Raw genomic sequence first — 25,525 nt, 5'->3', positions numbered from 1 at the left:
AAGAGGGAGAAGCAATGGAGGTGGACACACAGCACCTGTCAGAGCCGAGAGCTGCTGTCAGATTGGCGAGGAAGTCCTTAAAATGGCTGTGTGCTTTCCTCCGGGTGGCTTTGCTGTGGCCTCTCTGGTTAGCACCTTGATGGCAGCTCGCCCCCGGGTACCATTTTGCCACAGCGTCTCCATGCAGGAGCACACCCTTGATGACCACAGCTCCGGGAAGCAGGGTCTCTGTTCCTCGTCCCGAGAGACCCATGGAAAAAATTCCTCTTCCCCAGGGCAAGAGAGACTTCTCTCCCACAGAGGGGGCTCCGAGACGGCTGCTTCCCAGACGCAGATGACTTGGAGCTGACGGCCAGAGGGTGAAGTTCTAGTCCAGCTGCCCCGACCACGGAGCTTTTGAGGCTGGATTGCTGTTTCCTTCTAAGAATGGTGGGAGCAGGGATTGATGTGGGGTTAACCACTGTGACTTTCATTTTACAGTTTTGGAAACTAAGGCCCCAGCACAGAAACAAGGAGGACCCAAAGCTGTAGCCTTGAGGGGCAGAGGGGCTGGGGCCACCAGGGTTTTTAGAGCCAGTGCTGCTCTCCCCAGCAGCTCCGAGGGTCACCAGGCCTCTTCCAAAATTGCACGAGTGTGGAGCGGCACTGGGGCGGGGTTACAATGACTCAGTGTTTTCAGAGGACGAGGCTCCTGGGGGCATTTGCATTGCTTTTCTCGCTCGATCAGCACAACGTTCCACAGCATCTGCAGGACAGGTGATGCTTTCGCCACCGTTGCTGTTTTACAGGAGAGGGAAGAAAGCTCAGAGAAGACAGACACCTGCCCCAGGTCCAGGGCTATGACATGGTGCCATGAGACCTGAGCCAAGCATTTTTGGTTCTTAATCCTGTGCTTTCCCATGGCACAAAATGTTTTGCCTCCTAAACACCAATGTGCTGGGTGATGGTGGATTTGGGGGCAGGGCAGGTCTTTCCAGAAGCCTCCGTGGGCGCCAAGGCTGAGGGGTGGAGAGTGTCCTCCCAGGCAGGCCAGGAGCACAAGGGTCTGTGAGAATGAGGCAGAAAGGACGTCCGAGGACTTGAAGACGGCGGCTGCTGGAAGCCCAGAGCAGAGCTGGAAGCCCAGAGCAGCCCCGTCCTGCTCAGGTCAGTGTTCTGGGCCCCAGGTTGAGCCTGGAGCTTGGAGGAGCTGGCACCATTGGTGGGGCCAAGAGGAGCCGCCCTGCCCGGGGCCACCTTTCCAGCTGCACCGCAGGTGCCCTCACTCCAGCTTCCAGCACAGGCCCAGCACCAGGTTCTAGGGACCTGCAGCGCCCAATGGACAGGCAGGTGGGCGGCAGGGGCTGTGCAGACAGAGGAACTGCAGAGAACAGCGGGTCTACTTCCCACGTGGCCATTACCCGTCGTGTGTGTTGCTCCTCTCGCCTCGGAATCCTTGCTTCTCCAGCTTGCTTTTGGGTTCTCAGATGTCACACTATTCCCCTCCTGTACTCCTGCTGCCCGCCTTCCAGTCCTCAAAGAAAAGAGCCCTGTCAGCCCTGAGAGCACCGGTGTCCCCAGGAGTCAGGGAGCTGGGAGCAGGGTCCCGCTCTGGAGGGGGCACCGCGGCACGGGAGCAGGTTGTTCTTCACCTCGTCGTTGCCTGATTCATAGCTGGGGTGTCTCCCTTACACTCCCGGTGTGTTTGCACAGAGAGGGAGAGGGAAGAGGAAGGGAGAGACAGGAAGAGGGAGGGAGAGAGGGAGAAGCAGACAGATAGAGGGACAGGGAGGGAGAGGACACAGGGTGAGGTGGACCCAGGCAGAGAGCCTCTGATCAGCTGAGGGCATGACTGCTGTGGGCGTTTCTGAGTCACAGGGCAGGGAGTGCTCGGTTCTGACTCTGCTGGTTCCCGGCACTTCTCAGCCTGAGCCTTCCACCCAGCTGCTTCTGTCTCCGTTGGGAGCTGATTCAAGGGTCCTTTGTCATGGAATCCCCGTATTTTATTTTATTTTATTTTTTCACTTTCAAATTTTATATTTATTTATTTATTTATTTATTTATTTATTATTATTATACTTTAAGTTCTAGGGTACATGTGCATAACGTGCAGGTTTGTTACATATGTATACCTGTGCCATGTTGCTGTGCTGCACCCATCAACTCGTCAGCACATATCAACTCGTCATTTACATCAGGTATAACTCCCAATGCAATCCCTCCCCCCTCCCCCCTCCCCATGATAGGCCCCGGTGTGTGATGTTCCCCTTCCCGAGTCCAAATGATCTCATTGTTCAGTTCCCACCTATGAGTGAGAACATGCGGTGTTTGGTTTTCTGTTCTTGTGATAGTTTGCTAAGAATGATGGTTTCCAGCTGCATCCATGTCCCTACAAAGGACACAAACTCATCCTTTTTTATGGCTGCATAGTATTCCATGGTGTATATGTGCCACATTTTCTTAATCCAGTCTGTCACTGATGGACATCTGGCTTGATTCCAAGTCTTTGCTATTGTGAATAGTGCCTATACTTTCAGGGATCATTTCTATAGTTTGTTACTAGAGAAGTTTCTCTGAACATGTAGAGCAATCGACAAATGGGATCTCATTAAACTAAAGAGCTTCTGCACAGCAAAAGAAACTACCATCAGAGTGAACAGGCAACCTACAGAATGGGAGAAAATTTTTGCAATCTACTCATCTGACAAAGGGCTAATATCCAGAACCTACAAAGAACTCAAACAAATTTACAAAAAAAAACAAACAACCCCATCAAAAAGTGGGCAAAGGATATGAACAGACATTTCTCAAAAGAAGACATTCATACAGCCAACAGACACATGAAAAAATGCTCATCATCACTGGCCATCAGAGAAACACAAATCAAAACCACAATGAGATACCATCTCACACCAGTTAGAATGGCGATCATTAAAAAGTCAGGAAACAACAGGTGCTGGAGAGGATATGGAGAAATAGGAACACTTTTACACTGTTGGTGGGATTGTAAACTAGTTCAACCATTATGGAAAACAGTATGGCGATTCCTCAAGGTTCTAGAACTAGATGTACTATATGACCCAGCCATCCCATTACTGGGTGTATACCCAAAGGATTATAAATCATGCTGCTATAAAGACACATGCACATGTATGTTTATTACAGCACTAATCCCTGTATTTTAAAATCCCTCTGTATTTTAAAACCATTTAGTGCCTGCAGCCTTGCAATTCCTTCCTCCATGGCTGGTGCCTTCACAGCCACTTTCTTGCAATAACAAAGCATCCCAAAGTAACGGAGGAAGACATTCAAACTCAGAAGCTCCTTCTCAGAGATGAGAGAGGGAAGCTCCTCGCTTATTCTTCCACTCAGTATGCAAGTGGCATGGGCTTGCCACTGTCTTCGAGCAGGGGCACTCCTGGGGGCTCTCAGACCAGCCCGCCTGCCCCCTCTGTGTACACCTCCTGCAGAGACGGCCTCTGTGAGCCAGGCATCGCCAGCCTCTGCTCAGGGGGCTGGAGGAGAACTTGAGGCCTCTAGCACGCAGCCCTGGGAGGGTTCTCTGTCCATCACGAGCAACGCTGGGAGCCCGCACAGCCTGCCCAGCCTCTAGTTTCAACTTACGCTTATCTTCATTTTCCCTTCACTCCATAGACATGTAAATACCACACACACCCACCTACTGCTTTTCCTATCTGGACCAGAATGGGGTGTCCACAAGTACACAAGCGTGGAGTGCAAGGAGCCGAGTCGTGGAAGCCTGCAGGGCTTTCAATGACCTTGCCTTGTGTGCACAGGAGTGAGGCGCGGTCTGGCACGTGGACAAAGCATTGTGCAGAGAATTTACTTATCTTTGACCAGGTTTTTAAAGGTACATGCAAAACCTGTCCAGGATGAAGCTGTGGAGAACAGAAGGGCTGCTTTTCCCTGCTAAAGAATTTTTTTAGAAGAGGAATGAAGCGTTCTGTTGAATTTCTTACTATGATCTGGATACAGAAGCCCAGGACTCTGATCCTCTCCACTCTGCTTGGCAACATGGGGTGTCTGGCAGAGGCTGCATGTCTCTGTGGCCAGGGTCCACTGAGGACAGCATGCCTCTCGCAGAGCAGGAGACGGGGCAGGGGGCAAGTCGCTGCCTGCCAGTGTATCACACACTGGGTGCCGTGCCACCCTTAGCTCAACCCTCCCACACACCAGATATTCCTACCCAGAGTTAAAATCCTCCTGCTCACCAGCACTGCTCTCCAGGGCGGGGCTGGGTCGGTGCCTCCCAGGCAGGGGCAGGTGCTTGCAGCCCCGTCCTGGTCTCAGTGAAGCCCAGGTGGCCACAGCTGCAGTGCATCCCAGGGACGAAGCCTCCCAGAAGGACAGGGGACCCTCAGAAACTACCTGGGGGTAGTGCTGGTGTTTCCCATTACCAAGACAGCCCTCGAAAATCAAGCGCGGCTTCACAACTAGGGCACCATCACGTTAAACACAGACTCTCAGGATGGGCGTCCAAACCACTGAGACCCTCCCAGGGGGCACGGTCGCCTCCTCCCCTGTGGCTTGAGGAAGAAATCCTTCTCCCCAGCCGCAGCCGCCAGTCACTCCGAGTCCCACGACCACCGTGGGGCTCTCACCTGGCCCTTGTCTGGCCCTGGCTCCCCCAGGGCCCTTCTGCCCCAAGCCCTGGCTTCCTCTGCTGCACTTTCAGCCACTGCCCTGGACTGGCCATCCTGGGGCCAGCAGGCACATCCTCATTCCTCATAAACCCACTCCTGGACCGCGGCGCTGCAGCCCTGGACACCCAGGCGCTAGCCTGACGTCTGACATGGAGCCATACCTGGCGGACGCTGCCCCTTCAGGGGCTCCAAGTTGTGGCACCCGCAGGCATCCTGTCCCCCATGCTCCTGTGCTCCTTGCTCAGTGTAAATGGTCCCACCTTGCAGGCCTCTGAAGAGGGGTACCCCAGCTCTCCCTCACACTGGGTGCTCCATTGAGCACACTCGTGAAATGTTCTCGCTATTTAAGTACTTGAGCACATGTTTCCAATCTTTTGCATATGCCCACGCTTAAAAAGCCAGGTGCCCAGGTGCGGACGGTGGTGGCTTGGATCTGGAAGGGGGCCCGGTGGACGCAGGTTTGTGGTGACCGCTCCTAGTGTGCAAACAGCAGCCCTGCTCATGGTGACGTCAGTGCCAGCTCTGGGCTTGTCCCCTTCCCCTTCTCCTCCTGGCTGCCCTCTTCTTTGTGATTACTCCTGGCACCTATGTGCTTTGAGAAGCTGTGGCAGCCACACAAGGAGATGAAGACAGGCCACAGTGATAGCCCAGTTCCTACACAGAGCTCAGCTGGGCTCAGGTGAGGACAGAGCCCAGAGGGACCAGACGTCCCAAGGACACTCATCGTTTAGAGCTCAATTCCACCTGTGTTTATAGTGCGTGCTAAATGTCTGCTGGGCACTAGTTTTCAAAGCACACTCAGGCACAGGTTTGCATGTGGCCACGGTCCAGGCCAGCCCTCAATACCAGAGCCACTCCCAGGCCCCTCCACGCGCTTCAGGTCTCGGCAAAGTGAGGCAGACCCTGTCACCAAGGCTGCCCATCATCCTGAGCTGACAGCCATGCCCTTTGCAGAGGAGTCCCTCCAAGGACTCAAAGGCAGGTCCTCCACGTCTTTTCCTGCAACTGCTCTCTCGCGGGGGAGGCCTGCCCCTCCGCTTAGACGGCCTCACAGATGCCCTGGAGGCTGGGGGTGGACCCCTGGCAGTGACACTGCCTGCCCCGAGGGACAGTGGCTGAGAGCTCAGGCAAGGGCAGGTCACCCCCGGCCCCGATGGGTGGGGACCCGCCGGCATCTTACCTTGTACATGTTGCACAGCCCAGGCTGGCTGCGGGCATGAGAGGGCAGAGGGCTCCGGCCCGGCTTTAGCCAGGGTACCTGCCGGGGGACACAGAGCGAGCTGCGTGAGTCCGGGTGGGCGCCGCTGGCAGTGCCCCAAAGTCCTCCAGCAAATCTCCTCTAGAGCTGGCTTGGCAAGAACCCAGAGTGAAGAGGAGTGAGCAGGCGGTGGAGGATGAAGGACGACAGTGAGCGAAGAAGGCGTGTGCAGATGATGGATGACGGACGGACCAGCAAGAGGTGACGGGAGGTCAGAGGGCAGGCATGCGCCCCGAAGGACTCAGGAAATAGAGAGCAAAAGGAAAGTTTAGGGAAGAATTCTCTCCTCCAAAGTCTGTTCTGAGGCCCTGCATCAAACAACGGGACCAAGTGTTTTCAATATGGTAGAGGCACCAGCTGTGAAAGATTTCTAGGCTCCAGGGCGGAAGGCAGTTCCCAGGCCGGAGCAAAGTGCACTAAAAGGGTTTTTTGACGTCTCCCGTGGAATGGATAAACTTTACATTCCACTTTCCTTGTAGAGTTGTATTTTTATAGCAAGTGTGTTAGCTTCTGCATCGGATTTACAAGTTGAAACTGTTCCTGCTCTATGAAGGTTCAGTGAACCGAAGACGGACCTTTTCAGATTTTCTGCAGAGCATAAGGAAATAATTTTAGGAGCAAGTGTTCAAAGTCACTTGAGCCAGTTACTTAAAGTTGATTTTCTTGCTGACATTCTTCCTTGCTACTGGTGAAGGTTAGGAATTTAACACAAGTAGGAAGTTAATCTTCCTCGGCGGGAGCAGGAGCAGTGCACTCACCTGAGCTCTGTGGTTACAAATCTTCCTAAGTAGCATTTGCTTCTAACTTAATGCATTCTGTTTGTCAGTTACACGAGAGTATCTGCTATATCAATGCACTTTGAGGGCCGTAGCTGAAAGACTATTATAGGACCAAGGTAAGTGCCCTGCAAGAAGTGTCTATTTGATTATCTGCTACAGCAAAACGAAGACAGAGAAGAGAAAGGAGACTTATAGTGGTCAAGAGATGAAATCAGTGTCATAGGTTTCAGGAGATGTATTGGCTGCAGATGAAATGGATTCTTTTAACCAGGTTAGCAGCTGAGTATGCGTGAGAGTAGAGTAGTTCCGACACTGAAGAATGTCAGCACATTCTAGAAGTATTATGGAAAGTAAACACACTGGGGTTTTCAGAGGCAAATCTGTGGTGAGTGTGTGCTTAGCTGTATGTCTCATAATGGATTCTCCCTGCATGAGAGAGGCTATTTCTATATTAGCAGGAATTTCTGGTGACTTTAATTTATGATATTAAAGAGTAAGTAAATTGAGTATTTACTTTAGAGGATGTCTCCGTGGACAAGCCTGTGGGAGTTGCTGTGTTGATGAGACTCGGCTGTCCCCGTAAGCAGTGACTCCCATCAGCTGGCGTCCACGAGCATGAGCACATGCACGCTCTGAACAGGGCCAACACACAAAGAACTTTCTATTGCTTTTCCCTCCATCTCCCACAATGGCTTTTCTTCACGAAGGGGATCATCGCTGTGAGACATGTTCTCGTGGCTCTGGTGGGCTGCTATGAAGCCCCTCCACCGACTCCCCTTCTACCCATGGGGAAGACAGGTGACTGGAGTAGGTATAAGGCGTCCCACTGATGGTTTTCAGGAAATGCAACCTGTAGCCCCAGCTGCCTGCCACTCCCAGAGCCAGGAAGAGGGAGGACAAATGCAAGGGCCAGAGAAGACAAAAGGCAAGAATAACCTCTTAGGAGAAATTGTGTGTGCTAAGTCTGCTTTTACAGGGCTCCCTCAAAAGAGTTCAGTGTTCTTTAGCTGTTTCTCCTTTTTTTACTACCTTTTTATGAAGCAGGATGATTTCAGAGCATTAGGAATGTGCTGATAGACATGAAGGAAAAGATTTTACAAAAACATTGAATCAGGGTTTGATAGGAAATGTCCACAGTTCTCAAATTTGAATCAATATCTAAGTGATTTTCATGAGTGCTACTGTGTGTTTTTTTTCTAAGGGTGATCTATTCCCTGAGATGTCAAGCCAAGCTCCTAATTCACCAATCAGAATTGCCTGTTATCAAATGTCCAGACATTTTATCAAAGGAAAATCAACGATGAGAGAAATGAATGCTTTAAAATGCAAATGAGTTTAAAGGGAGGAGTTGGGTTAAGATGAGGGTCTGATGGACATGAAAGGCGGGACCACATCCAAGCCAATCACTTATCTTTACTCTTGTTTCTAATTTCTCAAGGACCCCAAGTTTCACCTTCATCTCATACACATTATCATCCTTCAGAGCGCCAGCACCATTCCCTCATTTCAGTGTCTCGAGGTTCCCATGACCCCCCTTGTGTGTGAGCTCCCGGGGGGCTCTGTGGGTACTGGCACCCATGTGCACGTTCATTCAGGAAGTTCTGGTGGAGTGGGCTGTGTCCGTGACACCACCGGCCAGTGGGGTCTGCTCAGCATCCACCCTGCCCTAACATTCGCAGGAGGATGCTTTGAGAGAAACAGAAGAAACTTCAGGCAGAATCAGAATAGTCATCACAGAAAGACCAGCACACCGAACTGTCAGGGGAGAAGAGAGTCCAATGTCTTTGTGTAGGAAAAGCAGACGAGTGAGCAGCTGCGACCTTTCTGCACAGGAGCTCGGGTGCTCAGACTTACCTGCCAGCTGTGTCACCAGGCCACAGAAATGCCAGCAACGCAGCACACTGATGTAGGGAGGGCAAACCAAACACGACAACTTAAAAAAGTTCACATGCAATTAGTACACTGTCCTTGGTCTGTTAAACTGTTTAATGAATGCATAAAAAGGCAGAGAAATACGTAAAGCAAAAAGGTCATAATAAAATGAAATCATGATACAACCACCACAGGCAATTACCATCAGATACATTACCATGATTTACAAATGTATCGCTTATACAGAGGAGGCTGCCACATCACTGCCAGGACAGACATATCCCGTCTAATTAACTATCGTCTATTCATACAACAGCCACAACTGCAGCTCCTGAGACCACAGAAGGACACAGTGAGCAGCTGGCGACCGGGCCAGGGTGGCCTCCGATTAATAACTGATCAGGGTAATGAGACTTCGAGAGGAATGCCTATAAGAAATCTCAAAAGGTATTTGGGTGCAGAAACAAATGCACCCTCCATTTTTGGATTTTCTCTAGAAGAATCTCTGGCCAAATCTCTTATCCAATGGAGGCACTGGGTGGCCGGATCAGTTGCCACGCACGCTCATGATGAATGAGATTGAATTTGGTTCTGGGTGCACATCGTGCTCTGGGGAGGGTGGACGCCCTGTGTGTTTCTGCCCTCCGTGCTGTCTACTGTACCCTTCATGTGTCTCCAAATGGTACACGCCTTGTGGGATTACAGAACACAGCTACAGAATTAGGATCTCATGTTAACAATGAGGAATTAGGTTACTGTAGAACTAAAACATGTTTAATGAAATTAAAATGCAGTGGAAAAAAAATCAGGCAGCAGAACATTCTGATGAATGTACAGGGCTGACTAGACCCCACAGCACTGGATGACAAACAGTTCTTCTCCTACACAGTCACAATTAGAGGCACGGAAGTCACACTGAATGCTGAATAGAAGAATGCTGAGAAGAGCAGGTTGATAAATGAAGGTTTTAATGTAAAACAGAAAAATAGACAAAATCATCAGTCAGAAGCTAGCTTTCAAAAAACTCCCTAAAAGTACACAGCACGGGGAAGTGGGGGACTGGGATGTTCTGGCTGCTTTCTGTTTTGGGAACAGTCCCAGTGGCACATCCCCGTGTCCAGCTTAGGTGTTTTGTGAAACTTTACTTCCTCCGCTGAAAAAGGAAGGAACGGTTTCCAAAGCGAATGTGTCCAGGCTCTGCCTCGTGACACTCAAGTGGCCTCAGATATGAGCACTGGCACAGGGGGGATGCTGGGGCGGTCACTTGGAGAGAAGCTGCCGGGCCGAGCACACACCAGTCTTGACCCTAAGCGCCCACCCATTCCTCATGTGACCCTGACATTCTGGGGAACTGGGAAACCTGTTCTTTCCTCTCACAACAAAGGAGCATGTTCTCTGTGAATGCACTTTTCATTTACGGCTCTCAAAAGAATATGCCTCCTCAAGGAATTTTTAATGCACTTTTCTTGAATGTCAGCTCCCAGCAACACCGGCGTGGGTGTTGTTAGGGCATTCCCGGGCTCGGGGGCGGCCGCTCCAACATGTGGTACCAGCGGCCATGTGCCCTCAAGGGGAGGGAGGAAGAGCACAGGAGTGGGAGGGGGACAAACAGCCCCTTTTATAGGGTCATGGGGAGCTCCGTTCAGAGTCTGGCAGGAATCTGCCAGGAAACCTTGCTCTGGACGGGAAGCAGAAGAACTGTGTGCGGGGCAGGCTGCCGTGGTCCTGAGAGACAGGGCTCGGGCCTTCCACTCTCCCGTTTTCACACCTCTTCCGTCTATCGCAAGGACCTTCCTAGCATATAAAAATGGGGGCTCTCCTGATTTGTAAACAGAGCAACAAATAAAAATAAAAACAAAACCAAAAATTCCTCCATGACAGCCCACACGAATGAATACCCCAGATTTTTAGGGCCACTGTGGGTTTGTAGCTGGGTGTAGAGAGAGTTCAGCTTTCATCTCCCGTGTTTACGACACTGTGATAAAACAGTTGAGTGGAACAAACACACATCCCCACCGCGTGCTTTCCACCGGGACACCTCACAGGTTGCTGTATGATCACATGTGCAAATGTTATTTTTTTTTTGCCTTTGGCATCAAAGGGCAAGCCTGTTCATTAAAAAATCTTCTATATTCAACACTCAATAGTGAAAAGAATTGACACTTCAAAATTCCTAAAGCAATTATGTGAAAATTATTTTTATTGTTTAAATTTTTGAAAGTGTTTTGATTTTTCTGGGTCCTTGAAAAGTGGGCAGCCCTGTTTTGCAGAGAGATGTACTATTTCTGAGACTAGAATGTTTTCTTTGAAAATATTGAAGAGTAGAACAGATTTAAGACAATAAAGGCTGTAATCTCACCATAAAGGAAGAAAAACATCTATGTGTTTCAATAGCCTTTTGCGATAAAGTCACAATGATTGATATCAATGCTTTCACCATTTTATTTCAACTTAAACCATTATCACTGACATGAAGCTTGTTTTACAATACATACTATCCAGCGATTTCATCTTTTCTGTACAGTTTAAGTACTTTTTTTTTTTTTTCTGTACCTTGAAGTAAGCAGAATAGTTCAAGCTTTCAAAACCGGTGATGCTGTATGTGTGAGGGGTGCTTAGCATAACAGCACACTTCACTGGGCAACCCGAACCATACTTATCTGGTGTGATTTGATAGCTGGGCTTGCAAAAGTGCTTCCAGTTGAGATTAGCATTAGAGAAACAGGTTGGAACACCAACATTTCAGGATGAGGGAGGACTGCCACAAAGGAAAAGAAAATGTCTACAAATACTCTGAAAGAACTAGCCAGAATATGAATTCCATGAGTATCTAAGATACACCAAATGTCATTTACAAATGAGCCATGGCAAGCGTCACAACCTGAAATCTCAACACAGAGCAGATGGTAGAGAAGTTAACAGTTGCCTGAAACTTCCATGTGCTTTCATGCCCACAGGAAAGGTAAAACTGACATTCGTTTATCTCCAACCATTTCATGATCAATAAAGAATTTCAGTTGGAGACTAAAGCAAATTTTAGAAACTCCTTAACTCAAGTTGCCCTATGGTTTTTATGATTGCGTGTTATCAGAATGAGGCGTTGTGTTCCACACGTTATTCAAAAGCCTTTCACGCTCCCACAAGGCCTTCCAGAATTCCAGAATCAGCCCTGCGCACAGGCAGAAAAACAGCTGCATCTTACAGGTTGTAAGAGAACGCCCAATACACTAGGGACTTTTTTGGGAAAAACTTCTCTCTCTCCAAAATTACACAACCACCAAACACTCTAAGCATCACGTGAAATGCTGCATTTGCAATCCGAATGGCACTCAGGGACCAGTGCTTTGATGAACCAGCAGCAACACGTTCGCCACCGACAATCAACTGCAGACGCCACTCCTAGACACTGGACCCCACGGCAGAGTTTTTTGTTGTTTTTTTTTTTTCTCCTTGTAATACATTTTTATACACAGAACATTTGCTTTTCAATAAAGAAACCTCTAAGACTCTGTATGCAAATTAATGGAATCACAAGATAATAAAGCTTTGATTCAGAGACACTCATTTATCCCTCCACCCCTTCCACGTCTCACACCACAGAGAAAGTCTGCTCAAGGCGGATTTAAACTGAGGACTTTGTTCAAAAGTCTTCCTCAATCTTATGATTGCTGCAACATGAAGCCAGCAGCACTGACTCCTGGAAAAAACAAGCATAACCCAGGGCTGAACCCCAGCGTGTGGGCCGCAGAGGCAAATCAGTCAGAAAGTCCGCAAGCGCACACCCCCAGAGACCCCGAGAATGTGGCTCTCTTTCTGCAATGCCCACATCCAGGCACCCCTGGACATCCAGAATTCAGCATGTCCTTACATTCCTGAGCCACACCCTGGCCGTGATCCCTTGTGAGGAAGAGAGGGGGTGAGTCAAATGAAAACGTCCTAAGCAGCCACTCAGGCCCACACTCTTGGGCTCATATGCGTTCTCCAGCATGGAACGAGACCTTAGGCAGCAAGAGGCTAGATGCCAGTTCTTCCTCTAATGGCTTAGTTCACCTACTGATTTCTCCTTTGCTTTTCCATTTAAACTAAAGCTCCTCTACTCCTCAGAGCTCACCTTGCCAGAGCCCCGCTTGGGCACACCCCTGTCACCGCCAAAGAAGCGCCCAATGGAGTCAAGGATGCCCGTGTCTCTGTGCCTTGGGAGGAAGCCATGCCTGGCATGGTCCATGGTACTTGCTGTGGCCAGGTACTTGGATCCGTGCCTCTGGGAGGGTCTCTTCTGTGACGCCATCACATCCAGGCTCTCGGAGGTGGCTGCACTGTCTTCTTGGATGGTCTGGAGCTCGTCGGACTCAGAGGGCCTGTCTTTGAAGGTGTTGTCCTCCCTCCCCGGGGCATCTCGGGAAAAGAGGCGGATCAAGTGGGGGCGGCTCCCTGGGTCAGCTGGGTGGGCATCCTGCCAGGCATTCTTTGGGTCCGCTGTGCGCTTGGAGTCAGTCACCGCTGTGTCCTGAGAGGAGGTCCCATTGTTCTGGTTCGCATCTGCCTCTCCTGCAAACAACAATGAGATATGAATACGGGCCTGTGCAAAGCTGAGCGCCGGACAAAGCAGCTTTCTTTGAGGGGTCTTGACCTAGCTGTCTCCTATAAAACCCACAGAATATGTGCAGTCCTCATAAAGCCCTTGGCCTAGGATGGAGCTAACCTGGATGGAGCAGCCTTATTGCAGCTCTGTGTTTCAGAAGGTCCTGGGAATTCCTCGGTTACTCGAGATTTGGCACCCTGGGTAAAATGCACCAAGGCTTCCCAATGAAGTAGTAGGAGCACGCAGAGTGGCCACATCAGCGTTTCTTCCTGGGTGCTGCCATGGCTGCTCCTGGAGAGCCCAGATGTGCAGGCACCTTCACGGGACACGGACTGTTTAAAAGGCCACTGGTGCATAAGTTAAATACATAAGGATCATTTATTTCACAAAAGGTGTTTTTAGTTTTCTTGGTAGAAGCAAAACTTGCCACATCTTTTTGCAATTCATGCATGAAAGAAGTGGGGCATTTAGAATTTTTTCAATCCCAGATTCCACAAGAGGCCTCTCGCAATAGAGAACTGCTTATTCAGGACATTTTGACTTGGCTTCTCCTCTGGAAGCAGAAACAATTAGAAATCTGAAGTGGGATTGAGAAATTTCATGTTGTATATCAGCATCTCATAGCTTTCTCCAAAAAAACACAGCATTTCTGACACAAATGACAATAAAGCCATTTTACTTTCAAGTCATAGTGTTAGGTTTAAATGAATATCCTTTACTTAGTTTCCTCTCCAAACTCTATTACTTATCTACAGAAAACAGGATTCACTCACATATTCCTGTAATACCAGTCATTGATACATCTATCCATCCATTCATCCATCCATCCACATATCAGTTCATTTACCCATCCATCCATCTATTCATCCATCCATACACACCCATCCATCCATCCATCCATCCATCCCCCATCCACTCATCCATCCATTCATCCATCCACTCATCCATCCACCCACCCATCCATCTATCCATGCATGCATGCATCCATCCATCCATCCATCCATCCATCCATCCATCCACATATCAGTCCATTTATCCATCCATCCATCTATCCATCCATCCATCCATACACACACCCGCCTACCCATCCTTCCATTCATCCATCCCCCATCCACTCATCCATCCATTCATCCATCCACCCACCCCTCCATTTATGCATCCATCCATCATCAATCCATTTACCCATTTATCCATCTATCCATCCATACATATATCCACCCATCCATCCATTCACTCATCCATCCATCCATCCATCCATCCACTCATGTATTCATCCATCCACACATCAGTCCATTTACCCATTCATCCATCTATCCATCCATACATACGTACATCCACCCATCCATCCACTCATTCATTCATCCACCCATCCATCTATCCCCCATTCACTCATCCATCCACCTATCCATCTACTCATCCACTCATCCATCCATCCATCCATCCATCCATCCACCCATCCATCCACTCATTCATTCATCCACCCATCCATCTATCCCCCATTCACTCATCCATCCACCTATCCATCTACTCATCCACTCATCCATCCATCCATCCATCCATCCATCCATCCATCCATCCACTCATGCATCCATCCATTTACCTATCTGTTCACCCATGCATCCATCCATCCTTATTTGTGAGTACCAAATAGGTGTAATGTACTGTTCTAGATGTCTGCGTTACAGTGATGACCAATATGTGGTCCTTGTCCTCGTGAAACCTACATTGTAGTGGGGAAAGCAAGTGAAAATGTATGTTATGGATTGAATAGTATCCCTCCAAATGATACATCCATGTCCTAACCTCTGTACCTGTGAATGTGACCTTATTTGGAAATAGGATCTTTGCAGATGGAATGAAGTGAAGAGGAGGCCATTCTGCAGTGGGGTGGGCCCTACTCCCATCACTGGTGTCCTTATAAGAGGAGAGCAGTTTGGACACAGGCACAGACGCCCAGAGAAGAGGTGTGAAGATGGAGGCAGAGTGTGGCGGGGTGCATCTACGAGCCGCAGAACACCAAGCACCTCTGGCACCACCGGGAGTAAGAGACATGGAGCAAATTCTCCTGTGGAGCCTTCGGGGGCAGCAGGGTTCTGCAGACATCTCAGCTTGAGAGTTCCGGCCTTCACAATGATCACAGAAGAATTCCTGTCGTTTTAAGCTCCCAGCATGTGGTAATTTGTCTTGGCAGCCCCGGGAGACTCATGCAATGGGCAACTTCACATCAGGCAAGAGAACAGGAAGGCAGGGAGGGCTTGAGTCAGCAGGAAGGTCCTTGTGGAAGTGACATCTGGACACGATGAAAGTCTGGGCCCTGCGAGGACTTGGGGAAGTTGGGGACGATGCTTCTGGCAGAGGGGAAGGCAGGTCCCCCTGGAAACCTGTGAGGAATCGGCTTAGAGGTGGCAGAAGCAGCAGGAGAGTGGTCATGCTGGTCCCGGATCTGGGAGGACAGCCGGGCTGAGAACGTCCTGGGCCAGGCGGTGACCTGGGGGGGCAGGAGGCCTGTGTGGGTCCGGGAGGACAGCCGGGCTGAGAATGTCCTGGGCCAGGCAGTAACCTGGGGGGCAGGAGGGCTGTGCAGGGAACTGACCATCTGTGTGCAGCAGCAGGGATATCACAGCCTTGATGGCTGTGAACAGATGGTGGAAAGGGCAGAGCAGGCGGTTATGTGGCAAGAAGACAGGGCTTGGTTTGGGAAGCAGCAGGGCCTGGGGAGGGAAGATTCTGGTGGGTGGCCTCTGTGGAGGGATATGACTGAGATGGTAGGACCCAGATGCTGGGGGCACCTTGGCTTCCATCCTGAGCAGTCGGGAGAGGGACATGGACTGGGAGTCTGGCTGGGACACTAAGGAAAGGAAGGTCTCTGTCCTGGGGTGGGGGAGTGGGGAGAGTGGCTGTGGCAGCCTGGTTGGGGAAGGTGTAGACAGGGAACCAGTGAACAGCTGAGAATGCATGCTGCCAAGTGACCAAGAGTGAGCAGTGGACAGATCTTCTTCTAGGTCCGTTTCCACAAAGAACTTCTTTTAATAACTGCCCTGGGGTCCCCGTGACCCCTCCAGTTTCCCTGACTTGCTAGGAGAGCTCCCGGGACTTAGGATATGATGCTGTCACTGCTATGACTCATTGCAATGAGAGGTGCATGGTGAAGTCCAGGAACCCCTCCTCAAAGAGTCGCATGGGACGCTGAATTTCCCAGCACACGCCGTGACCCGTGTGAAATGCTCACGTGCCGTGACCCCACACATGAAATGCTGTCTGTTAGGAAGGCTTGTTAGAGACCTTTCCCCAGGGCTTTACTAGCGGCTGGTCTCATAGGCTGCCTCGCTTGGTGCCACCAAGATTCCAGGCTCCAGAGGAAAGAGGCCGTTCCGCACAGGCCGTGTGGTGCTCACAGCCGTTCAGGCACAGCAAACCACCCTCCTGGTTAGGGCATGGTGGGTGGGAGCACTCTGGAAACCCGCATTCCCAGACCACACCCCGGGACCTCGCTCGCCACAGGCCTGCCTCAGAGTGGACGGTCCCAGACCTCCGGTGTGGACTCTTTTCTGCACAATTACTAAGAGGCGGGAAAGTCATAAACACGTTGGTGAGGAAAAGATGTTTCTCACGTGGTTTCGTTCGCACTAAAAATACTTTGAGGGCATTTCTTCACGTGGATTGAGAAGACACTCAACCTGGGAGATGTTAGGTGTTAAACTAAATATCTGGAAGAGTGCTGTCCCCTGAGACAGCATCCTCCACCCTCCACTCCGTACAGCGTCGGTATCGGCAGCTCTGCAGATGGAGCTGTAGGAGCGGCCTCTCGGATGGAAGGTCCCACCCCTCTCAGCGGCAGTCTCAGGGACAGTGGGGCAGATGCATTTCCCACCTGAGTTACGTTCGTACTCGGTACGTTTAGGTGACCCCCCGCTCCTGTGTACACGCACCAATGTGTACACATACACACATGCACACACATGCAAACAGGCAGAGCACCATCAGAACTGGAACCCAGGTTCAGCAATTCTTGTAGAAACTTTAAATAAAAATGCAGTTGCTTCTTGCATTAATAGCACTATTGACTAAGCCAGATGACAGCCTGCTAGCCTCCCAGGTGGCTGAGCTTGGGCGATGCTGTACATAAAACAGTACCTGTGAAGATGCACCTTCTACTTTTTTTTTTTTTTTTTTTTTTTTTTTGAGACAGAGTCTTGCTCTGTCGCCCAGGCTGGGGTGTAGTGGCGCGATCTCTGCTCACTGCAAGCTCCACTGCCTCCCAGGTTAACGCCATTCTCCTGCCTCAGCCTCCCTAGAAGCTGGGACTACAGGCGCCGCCGCCACACCCAGCTAATTTTTCTTTGTATTTTCAGTAGAGACGGGGTTTCACCGTGTTCGCCAGGATGGTCTCGATCTCCTGATCTCGTGATCCACCCGACTTGGCCTCCCAAAGTGCTGGGATTACAGGCATGAGCCACCGTGCCCGGCTTTTTTTTTTTTTTTTTTTTTTTGAGATGGAGTCTCACTCTGCCGCCCAGGTTGGAGAGGGATGGCATGATCTCGGCTCACTGCAACCTCCGCCTCCTGGGTTCAAGCCATTCTCCTGCCTCAGCCTCCCAAGTAGCTGGGATTACAGGCACCTGCCACTATGCCCAGCTAATTTTTTGTATTTTTAGTAGAGACGGGGTTTCACTATCTTGGCCAGGCTGGTATCAAACTCCTGACCTTGTGATCCGCCCGCCTCGGCCTCCCAAAACGCTGGATGACAGGTATGAGCCACGGTGCCCAGCCTCGACTTTTAAGCCATCGTGAGCACTTGGACTCCAATATAGCTCCTTCCTTTATTTTCAGTGTATTTCTCAGGGTCTCTGCCTAACTGCAGTGGGCAGCCTTTTTTGAATCTGTCTGAGAATGCACCGTGACACAGGCCCCTTCAGCACTGCGGTCTCACCTGGGGGGTGCGAGGAGGGGAGGGCACCAGTTCTGGGGAGGGGGGTGGCATGGGAAGCGTGAGGCAGGGTTGCTTTGCTTCTGCTACTTATATTCGTGGAAGTTTGCACACTTACAACTCTCACTCATTGGAAAAAGGATTTCAGTGCTTCTGATTTTTTTAAATAAAAATCATCTGGGTCAAGAAACTGCCCTGTAAACGAAATGTATCATGCAGTCCACGTAAGACCTGATTCCAAGGCAGGTTAACCTGCTCTCGCATACATTATAGATGTTTTGCTAACAACAAAGTGTAAGGCCAGCAGTTGGAACCCAGGGTCGCGGTGGTCTCATCCGTGCACTCAAGGGAGTGCATACAGCCGCCAGTGTGTCTGTGCTGGCTGAGCCCTATGCCTGAAAGATAGGTCACCTGCTCCAGGACAAGTGTGGAAAAGGCAGGACCAGGTGGGGCGGCAGACTTTGGTGGCACCGTTCTTCCAGGACCACTGGTGACATTCAACTATGTAAGAACACTAAATTTTATAACATATTATTAAATACATCGTTGCATTGTAGTGTTTGAAAAAGCAACATGAAGAACACTGTGGTCAGTACAAAGATGTAGTTTTTGCAGGAATGCAATGCTTATTTATAGGTTGCAAGAACAACAGAAATAATTCGTCTGATTTTATAGCTGTGCTTTATATTCTCTAGCTAATATAAATTAATGCAAATGTGAAAGGAAAACAATAGCTATATTGTATATAATTAAACACATTAACAAAACACAAGAACATCTGAATACTAATATTTTTACAACAGTTGGGCTTTGTGTCCCTGAATGCAGTTATTTGTGAGGCACAGAGAAGGGCATTTTTGTCCCCAAAGTAGCTTCTCCCAACACATAAGAAGTATGCGAAGAAGTCTAAATATACGGATGTGCGGCGTTTTTGGTAGGAGCAGTGCGGTTTAGTCCGTTCATGCTGCCTTCAGTCAGACGAAATCTCAACACAGACTTTTAAATTTGGGTATTTACAGAACAGAGCATTTATTACACAATTAGTGAAACATGTAGATCTACATTTTCCAAAATACGTACTTATAATATTTTCTGTAGTATTAATCAAGTTCTGCAATGGCAGGAAAACTGGCTTCAACTTCAACCCCACACCTTGATCTTATTGCTAGAACAACGCTGGCCTTTAGAAGGTGGTGATATTCAAATCACTGACCATGTGTGAGCAACAGCAGGGGTATCACGTATCTCCGAGCGGTTTCTGAGGCACAGAAATGCGCAGCAGGACGCAGCTGTGATATTTGGGGGATAGCGTTTACTATCTAAAGAAACTCAGGCGTCACGACCTGAGGAAGCTCATCCTCCACTCAGGTGGTGTTAATGAAAGGCCGCGTGGCCTCATTTTGACAGTGCGACTGGCTGCTTCCAGCAGCTCATCCCCAGCACACAAGCCTCGCCAGGTCCTGCCACTCCTTCCTTTGGACTATTTCTTATGTGACCACAACCCCCCTTTCCTTTGCTTGCTGCCGCTTTCTACTGGGGCTCCCACTGCGACATCGTGGCTAATTCCCTCCTTTCCAGGCTCCCTTCATGGTTCCACTGCCTGCACAATAAAGGGCTTTGCAACACAAGGCCCCTAACTCATGTGCCTGCACGGACTCCTCATTCTGTGAGCTCCAAGGACATACTTCTCTGTCTGCCCGTGGGTTCCCTTGTTCTCCTCCGGGGCGCCATGTGCATTGCTGCAGGCTCTTGACCTCTGTGGTCTCAAAAATGGCCATGCTGCTGCCTCTGCCTCCAGGTCCCCACCCTGGGGAGGCTGGCCCTGAAAGGCCCAGATACCCTTCTCCGAGTGCATCTTACCCTCCAGCACCACAGAGTCACTCCTTAGTTCTCTTCTAATTGCCTCATATTTGCTTTGTTCTCTCCAGTCAAGTGACCTCCTCTCCAAGGACCAGGGACCAGGCTCTATTTATTCTCTAACATCTCTGGGATGGTGCGGGGCCTCCATAGATGTCCAACAAGCATTGAATGTTTGCTAATAGAAGATGCTGATATTTTCTGGAGTATACTCCAAAAGGAAAGACACCAAATCCCCCACTCTTCTTTGCTAGAAAAACTTAGATATTGACACGATAGCTGTTAAGCTGTTTTTTATATACTTGTTTTTAAGTCAGCCTCTACACCCATGGTCTCAAGCAAGCTCGTCCAACCTGTGGTCCACAGGCTGCGTGCAGCCCAGGATGCCTTTGAATGCAGCCCAACACAAATTCGTAAACTTTCTTAAAGCGTTATGAGTTATTTTGTGACTTTTTTTTCTTTTTAGCTCATCAACTATTATTAATGTATTTTATGTGTAACCCAAGACAATTCTTCTTCTAATGTGGCCCAGAGAAGCCAAAAGATGGGACGCCCCTGGTCTAAAGAATTCTGTTTAGAAATTAATTTCAGTAGGAAAATTTCACTCTTTCTGCTTCTGCAGAGACTTTTCTAATACGGTAAATAAAACCATTTAGCGTAGCTCTGAAGTTCCGGAATAAAGAATTAAACTTTTCAGCTCTATCATTTCCTAACGTCCAAACCCTAATTTATGCATTTGGATGCATTGCTCGGACGAAACATGGATGGCTGAGTGGGACCGCCCTCGACAAGCCCCAGGCCCACGTGCTCTGCAGCTTCCTTGGAGCAAACCGAAGCATGTGGGCGGCGGAGACCCAGTGTCGTGGCAGCGCCCGGCCCGCAGTCGCCAGGGTGGGGCTGAGGCCAGGGCCAGAGGTCTGTGCAGAACCACCGGGAAGGACCTTGGAGGCCGACCTCAGTCCCTCCACTGAACAGCCAATGTGCTCCAGCCAGTCACTGAGCCCAGTTGTGCCTCCGTTTCTGTGCTCATGAGATGGGAGCATTCACTTCTATTCTTATCTTGAATATCCCCAGACTCCTTTCGGCAGCAGCACACTGTGACCTGGGTGACATGTTCTCCCCATGCCACCCTCCCACAAACGCTGCCTTCCACCCGCAGCACCTGCAGAGAGCGGCAGAGAGGGCGTTCCAGAGCAGACTGCAGGCGTTTTGGGAGGTGCATGTGTGCATTCTCGTAACTCTCAGAGGCGGGTGGTTTTAGTAGCCCGTTTATTCACACCAGAAACTGAGGCTCAGCAAAGTCAAGCTGGGATTGATGGAGGAGCTGCCGTTCACTCCTGCCTAAACTCCCTCCGTATGTTCTAGAAACGCAGGCGATCCCCCACCTCTGGCTGTCTGACACCAGCCCTTCTCCAGCCCAAACTGGCTTTCACTGCAGCCAGGCTTCTCCTGTCAGGGTAAAATTGAACTGCAGGTAATCGATGGCTGACACATCTGTGACTAGCAGCCGCCTCACAGAGGGCTGACCAGGAGACACCCAGAGGCTTTCTGATCTGTCCTGAGCCAAGAGCTGAGCCAGGGCCCCCGTCTGCAGCCACAGGGACCTCGGGTGCACTCAGCGGTCTCGGTGCACCATGGCCACCTGGACGTCGATACGTTAATGACTGTTAAACATGAACAGAAGCCGAGTCCCAGACTCCAGGACATTCAACACCCATCCGACAGTCTGTCCAAGTATTACCCTGCAACAGTGTGAAGCTCAGCGTGCAACAGCTCCAGGCGTTTAAGAAACTGTTCCACTCTCATCCTGCTCTAATCAGAACATGGCAGGAATCAGATACCCACACCTGACTGTCTCCAATAGAATGGTAATGACAGAGTGGACACTGTCCTCTATTGAAATACTGTTTTTTTAACCTAGAGCATATTTCTCATGCTCTATTCCCCTGCATCTGTGGAAATCACATTGCACAAGTAACTTCCATCAAAACCAGCATGTGTGACAGACAAACATCTGGGCTCCCAGGCACACCCCACACCCTGAGTAAACCAGGAGGCGCAGGCTGGGGCTCCGCTGCTGCCTTTCTGGCACAGGCAGAGGAGCAGGAGGCAGCGGGTGACTCACTCTCCAAAAAACCGCCCTTCTCCCAATCCCCCGGCACCGTGAGTGCACTTATTCCTCCGGCTCACTGAGCTCCCAGCGTGTGCGATGGAACCTGCTGAACTGCGGAGCCTGGGATGAGGCTGAGCCTCTTGCTTTTCCTGTGTCGAGTTTGGTCTCGACCACCCTGCATGAATCTTTGTGCTTCCAATGCTCTGGTCAGGGGGCCCTGCCGCCTCGTTTCAGGAACGGTGCCTGCAGGCTGCTGTCTGTGCCTGAACTCAGTGCTTTTCACCCCGGCTTGACCCCCGGAGGGCGGCTGTCAGCCGCAAGGGGAGGCTCGCTGGTGACACCTTCTGTGTTTGCAACTTTGTTCTAAAGCCAGGGGTTTTCAGGCCAACAGGAACGCATGTAGTTAGTAATCCAGAGCATGCCATAGTAAAACATAACGAATAAACCCAGAATAAAACGTAACTCAGAAATCACCTTCTCCGCGAAGGCAATCACACCACTCAATTTAACTACAACACGGTGGACGTCTGTGGATGAGATGATACTGTCCTTCTTTTCACTACAATTAATTTAATGTTGTCCCCTATTATTAGAGATCTCAAAACATTAGACCTAAGGGATATCATCCAAATATAATTTCACTAGGGAAGCTTAATAAAATGTCATATTCATGGCCAAGCAGATCTAAATGAGACAGAAGGCAACGAAAATTACCACCCCTCAGGTAACTTGAGGGTTTCTCAACAATAAGCTCTAAGACCCGCAGCAGACGCTTCGCCTGCAGTGAGTCACCACTGTGGGCTTATTTTATGTATTTGCGTCATTCCCATCTAAATGGGGATTCCCAGACTTCATGGGCCGGTAAAATAGGAAAAATTAGGGATGAAAATGATGGGCCTTTGTATCGCCACCTCAAAACTTCCAAGTTTTTATTTTGCCAGCTAAGACATTTTTAAAAAAGCAGACAACGACCATGTACTGGGAATATAATTTCACAAAAGAAAGAATTTTGGAATCAACAGAATGGGAAGAGCCTCTCCTCAGGAGGAAAGGCTATGGAACACACTTAGCTTCATAAAAGTGACATTGTAGGGTTGCTTTTCGATCTGCTGCAAAGACCCTGTATCTGCCCACACACGCCTGCCTGCACACGCCTGCCGAGGCCCACCGAGCAGAGGCTGCGACGTCCAGCCCAGCGGGCGTCCCACTGGGCAGGGGCAGGGCCAGGGAAAGTGTTAGGGAGCCCCAGGTCTCCAACAGATATGACATTCAGACGCAGCTCCCTGCCCTCTGCACACATTCCAGACCCCACAAGCCCCTTGCATACACACAGAGCTCACAACTCTCATTTTGCTGCACACCACTAAAAACGTCCCAACGTCCCCATGGAGGGGCTTTTGGTAACCACTTTTCTGTATATTTTCAACATGATGTCCACTAGATATTTTGACAGAAAAAAAGTATTGATTTATTTATTTATTTAGAGATGGGGTCTTGCTCTGTTGCCCATGCTGGAGTGCAGTGGCTTGACAATTGGTGACTGCAGCCTCAACTTTCTGGGCTTAGGTGATCCTCCCACCTCAGCCTCCTGAGGAGCTGGGACTACAGGTACATGCGACCATCCCAGCCAATTTGTAATTTTTTTTTTTGTAAAGACAAGGTCTTGCTATGTTGCTCAGGCTTGTCTCAAACTTCCAGCCTCAAGCCATCCTCCTGCCTTGGCTTCCCAAGTAGATGGCATGAGCCACTGCCCCAACTGATTTTTTAAACTTTTTGTAGAGATGGGGTCTTGCTATATGTTTCCCAGATTTGTCTCAAACTCCAGGTCTCAAGCAATCCTTCTGCCTTGGCCTCCCAAAGTGCTGGGATTATAGGAATGAGCCACTGTGCCCGTCCCTGATTTATTTCAGAGATCAGTATAGTAATAGACTCACCTGTTCTCCACATTTTTACCTTGGCTTTAACAGTAATATTTTTTGGTAGCATATCTAGTTAGGTTTAAAGCCTAGAGTACACTTTTGGTTAGTTGTTTTGAGTGTTTTAAATTCTCATAAAATCACACACACACACACACACACACACACACACACACACACGTCACCACTGACCTGATTTGACAGATCTGTCCTCTACCACAAGGAAATTTAGCCGAGGGACTAGGAATTTTCCTGGCTTGAAAATCTAGGTTTCCAGCTTACGGTCCACAGATATCCTTCTTGTAGGTCTGACCCCCACAGGAAACCCAGACACGGTCTTAGGGGTCTCATAGGGCCCCCTCCCAGGCCACCAAAATGCACTTCCAGATGATCTTTTTAGGGCCTAGAGTCCACAGGATTGCCTAAGGAAATTTTGGGGGATCCGTAACATTGAAATACAAGCAACTGGATATGAGAGTCCCCAGAGGCTCAGGCAATGGTTAGGAGGCTGAGAATGGCTCCTGGAAATATTACTGCTGCTTCCTTTATTTTCCATTGTTGGCAATCTAGCTATAAGGCCATACAGTATCCGAGGCAGAAAGTACTGGAAGGAGGCCCAAGAGCCCATGCTACTATTCACACAGGGGCTCCGCGTGGAAGGAGCTCTGAACAGGGAAGCCACTTTTGAGGGCTGACGGGGCCTCCACACGGGGACGGGAAGGGATGGGATGCTTTGGGTACTTTTGTCTTAAATGCACAATGGCAGAATTCACTGGAGCAGGACGGCCCTGTGGTTCCGGTACATGGAACAATTTTCTCTGACAGTGATTTGCAGTCTGGTTTTCTAGCCCACAGTCACTTTAGGAAGTATTTTCCAAAAATAAATCTGTACATCCAAATACACCAAAATGTGTTATTTTCCACAATTGTTCAAATTAATCCTTAGCGGCTAACTGAAAACAGCAGCATGGAACAGGTCAAGGAAACTATTATTGTGGAATTCACACAATGGAAAAATGTTTAATTATTTGGTTTGTGATTTGGTGTTTTTAAAGTCATGCTTTTTAAACATATACATTTCTCCCATACCCTTTTATCAGACGGTATCTTCAGGCGACTGAGGCTACCGGGGCCACTGTGCGATCTAGATTCCCGTAACTGATCCTATTTCAGACCTTCTCTTATGGGGACCAGTCATCACAGCAAAATAGGAGTCTGCACAAGTTCAAGTTCAAGCCCTTCAGAGGGGCAACCTGGTATCTGTGGAAGAGGGGATTCTGAAGTCACAACACCATTCTTTATGGTCAAGAAACTCTAAAGCTATATAGACACTGTTTTAGAGAAATAAAGAAAAGTTATCCAGTTCTTCAGCCATTCCAAAAAAAAAAAAAAAAAATCCTATTTTCAGAAAATCAAAAGAAGGTGATATTTTTCCCTCTAGCCCAGGAAAAACCATATAAAAACTCCACACTAAGCTGAAATAAGATAATACAGCTTTCCTCAAGTGGCCTTTCTAAATTTCAATTCTCAATTTGCTTCTAATGGTGGGAAGATGTTTTGGATGTGTTACAATTAATG

The 25,525-nt window shown here is 49.3% G+C and overlaps 1 protein-coding gene and 1 pseudogene across 4 annotated transcripts in view; one reads left to right on the top strand and one right to left on the bottom strand.

Annotated features, from left to right (window-relative positions):
- The window catches only part of MBP (myelin basic protein), a 154,522-nt gene that overhangs the window by 26,743 nt on the left and 102,254 nt on the right, over window positions 1–25,525 (bottom strand). For 2 of the 4 annotated variants that reach the window (XM_008013744.3, XM_008013743.3), the window contains exons 4-5: window positions 12,664–13,100; window positions 5,824–5,901 (exon numbers count right to left, since the gene is read on the bottom strand). In XM_008013744.3, the coding sequence (XP_008011935.1) occupies window positions 5,824–5,901; window positions 12,664–13,100 (515 nt within the window). The remainder of the gene's footprint in view (window positions 1–5,823; window positions 5,902–12,663; window positions 13,101–25,525) is intronic. The other 2 variants (XM_008013745.3, XM_008013746.3) reach the window with 1 other exon arrangement.
- Window positions 2,501–2,589, top strand: LOC119620550 (small nucleolar RNA U3; annotated as a pseudogene).

The sequence above is a fragment of the Chlorocebus sabaeus genome, chromosome 18 (genome assembly GCF_047675955.1).
Source record: "Chlorocebus sabaeus isolate Y175 chromosome 18, mChlSab1.0.hap1, whole genome shotgun sequence".
In the NCBI taxonomy this organism is placed as follows: Eukaryota; Metazoa; Chordata; class Mammalia; order Primates; family Cercopithecidae; genus Chlorocebus; species Chlorocebus sabaeus.
Note: the sequence above shows the minus strand (reverse complement) of the source record. Positions and strands in the feature narration are given on the sequence as shown.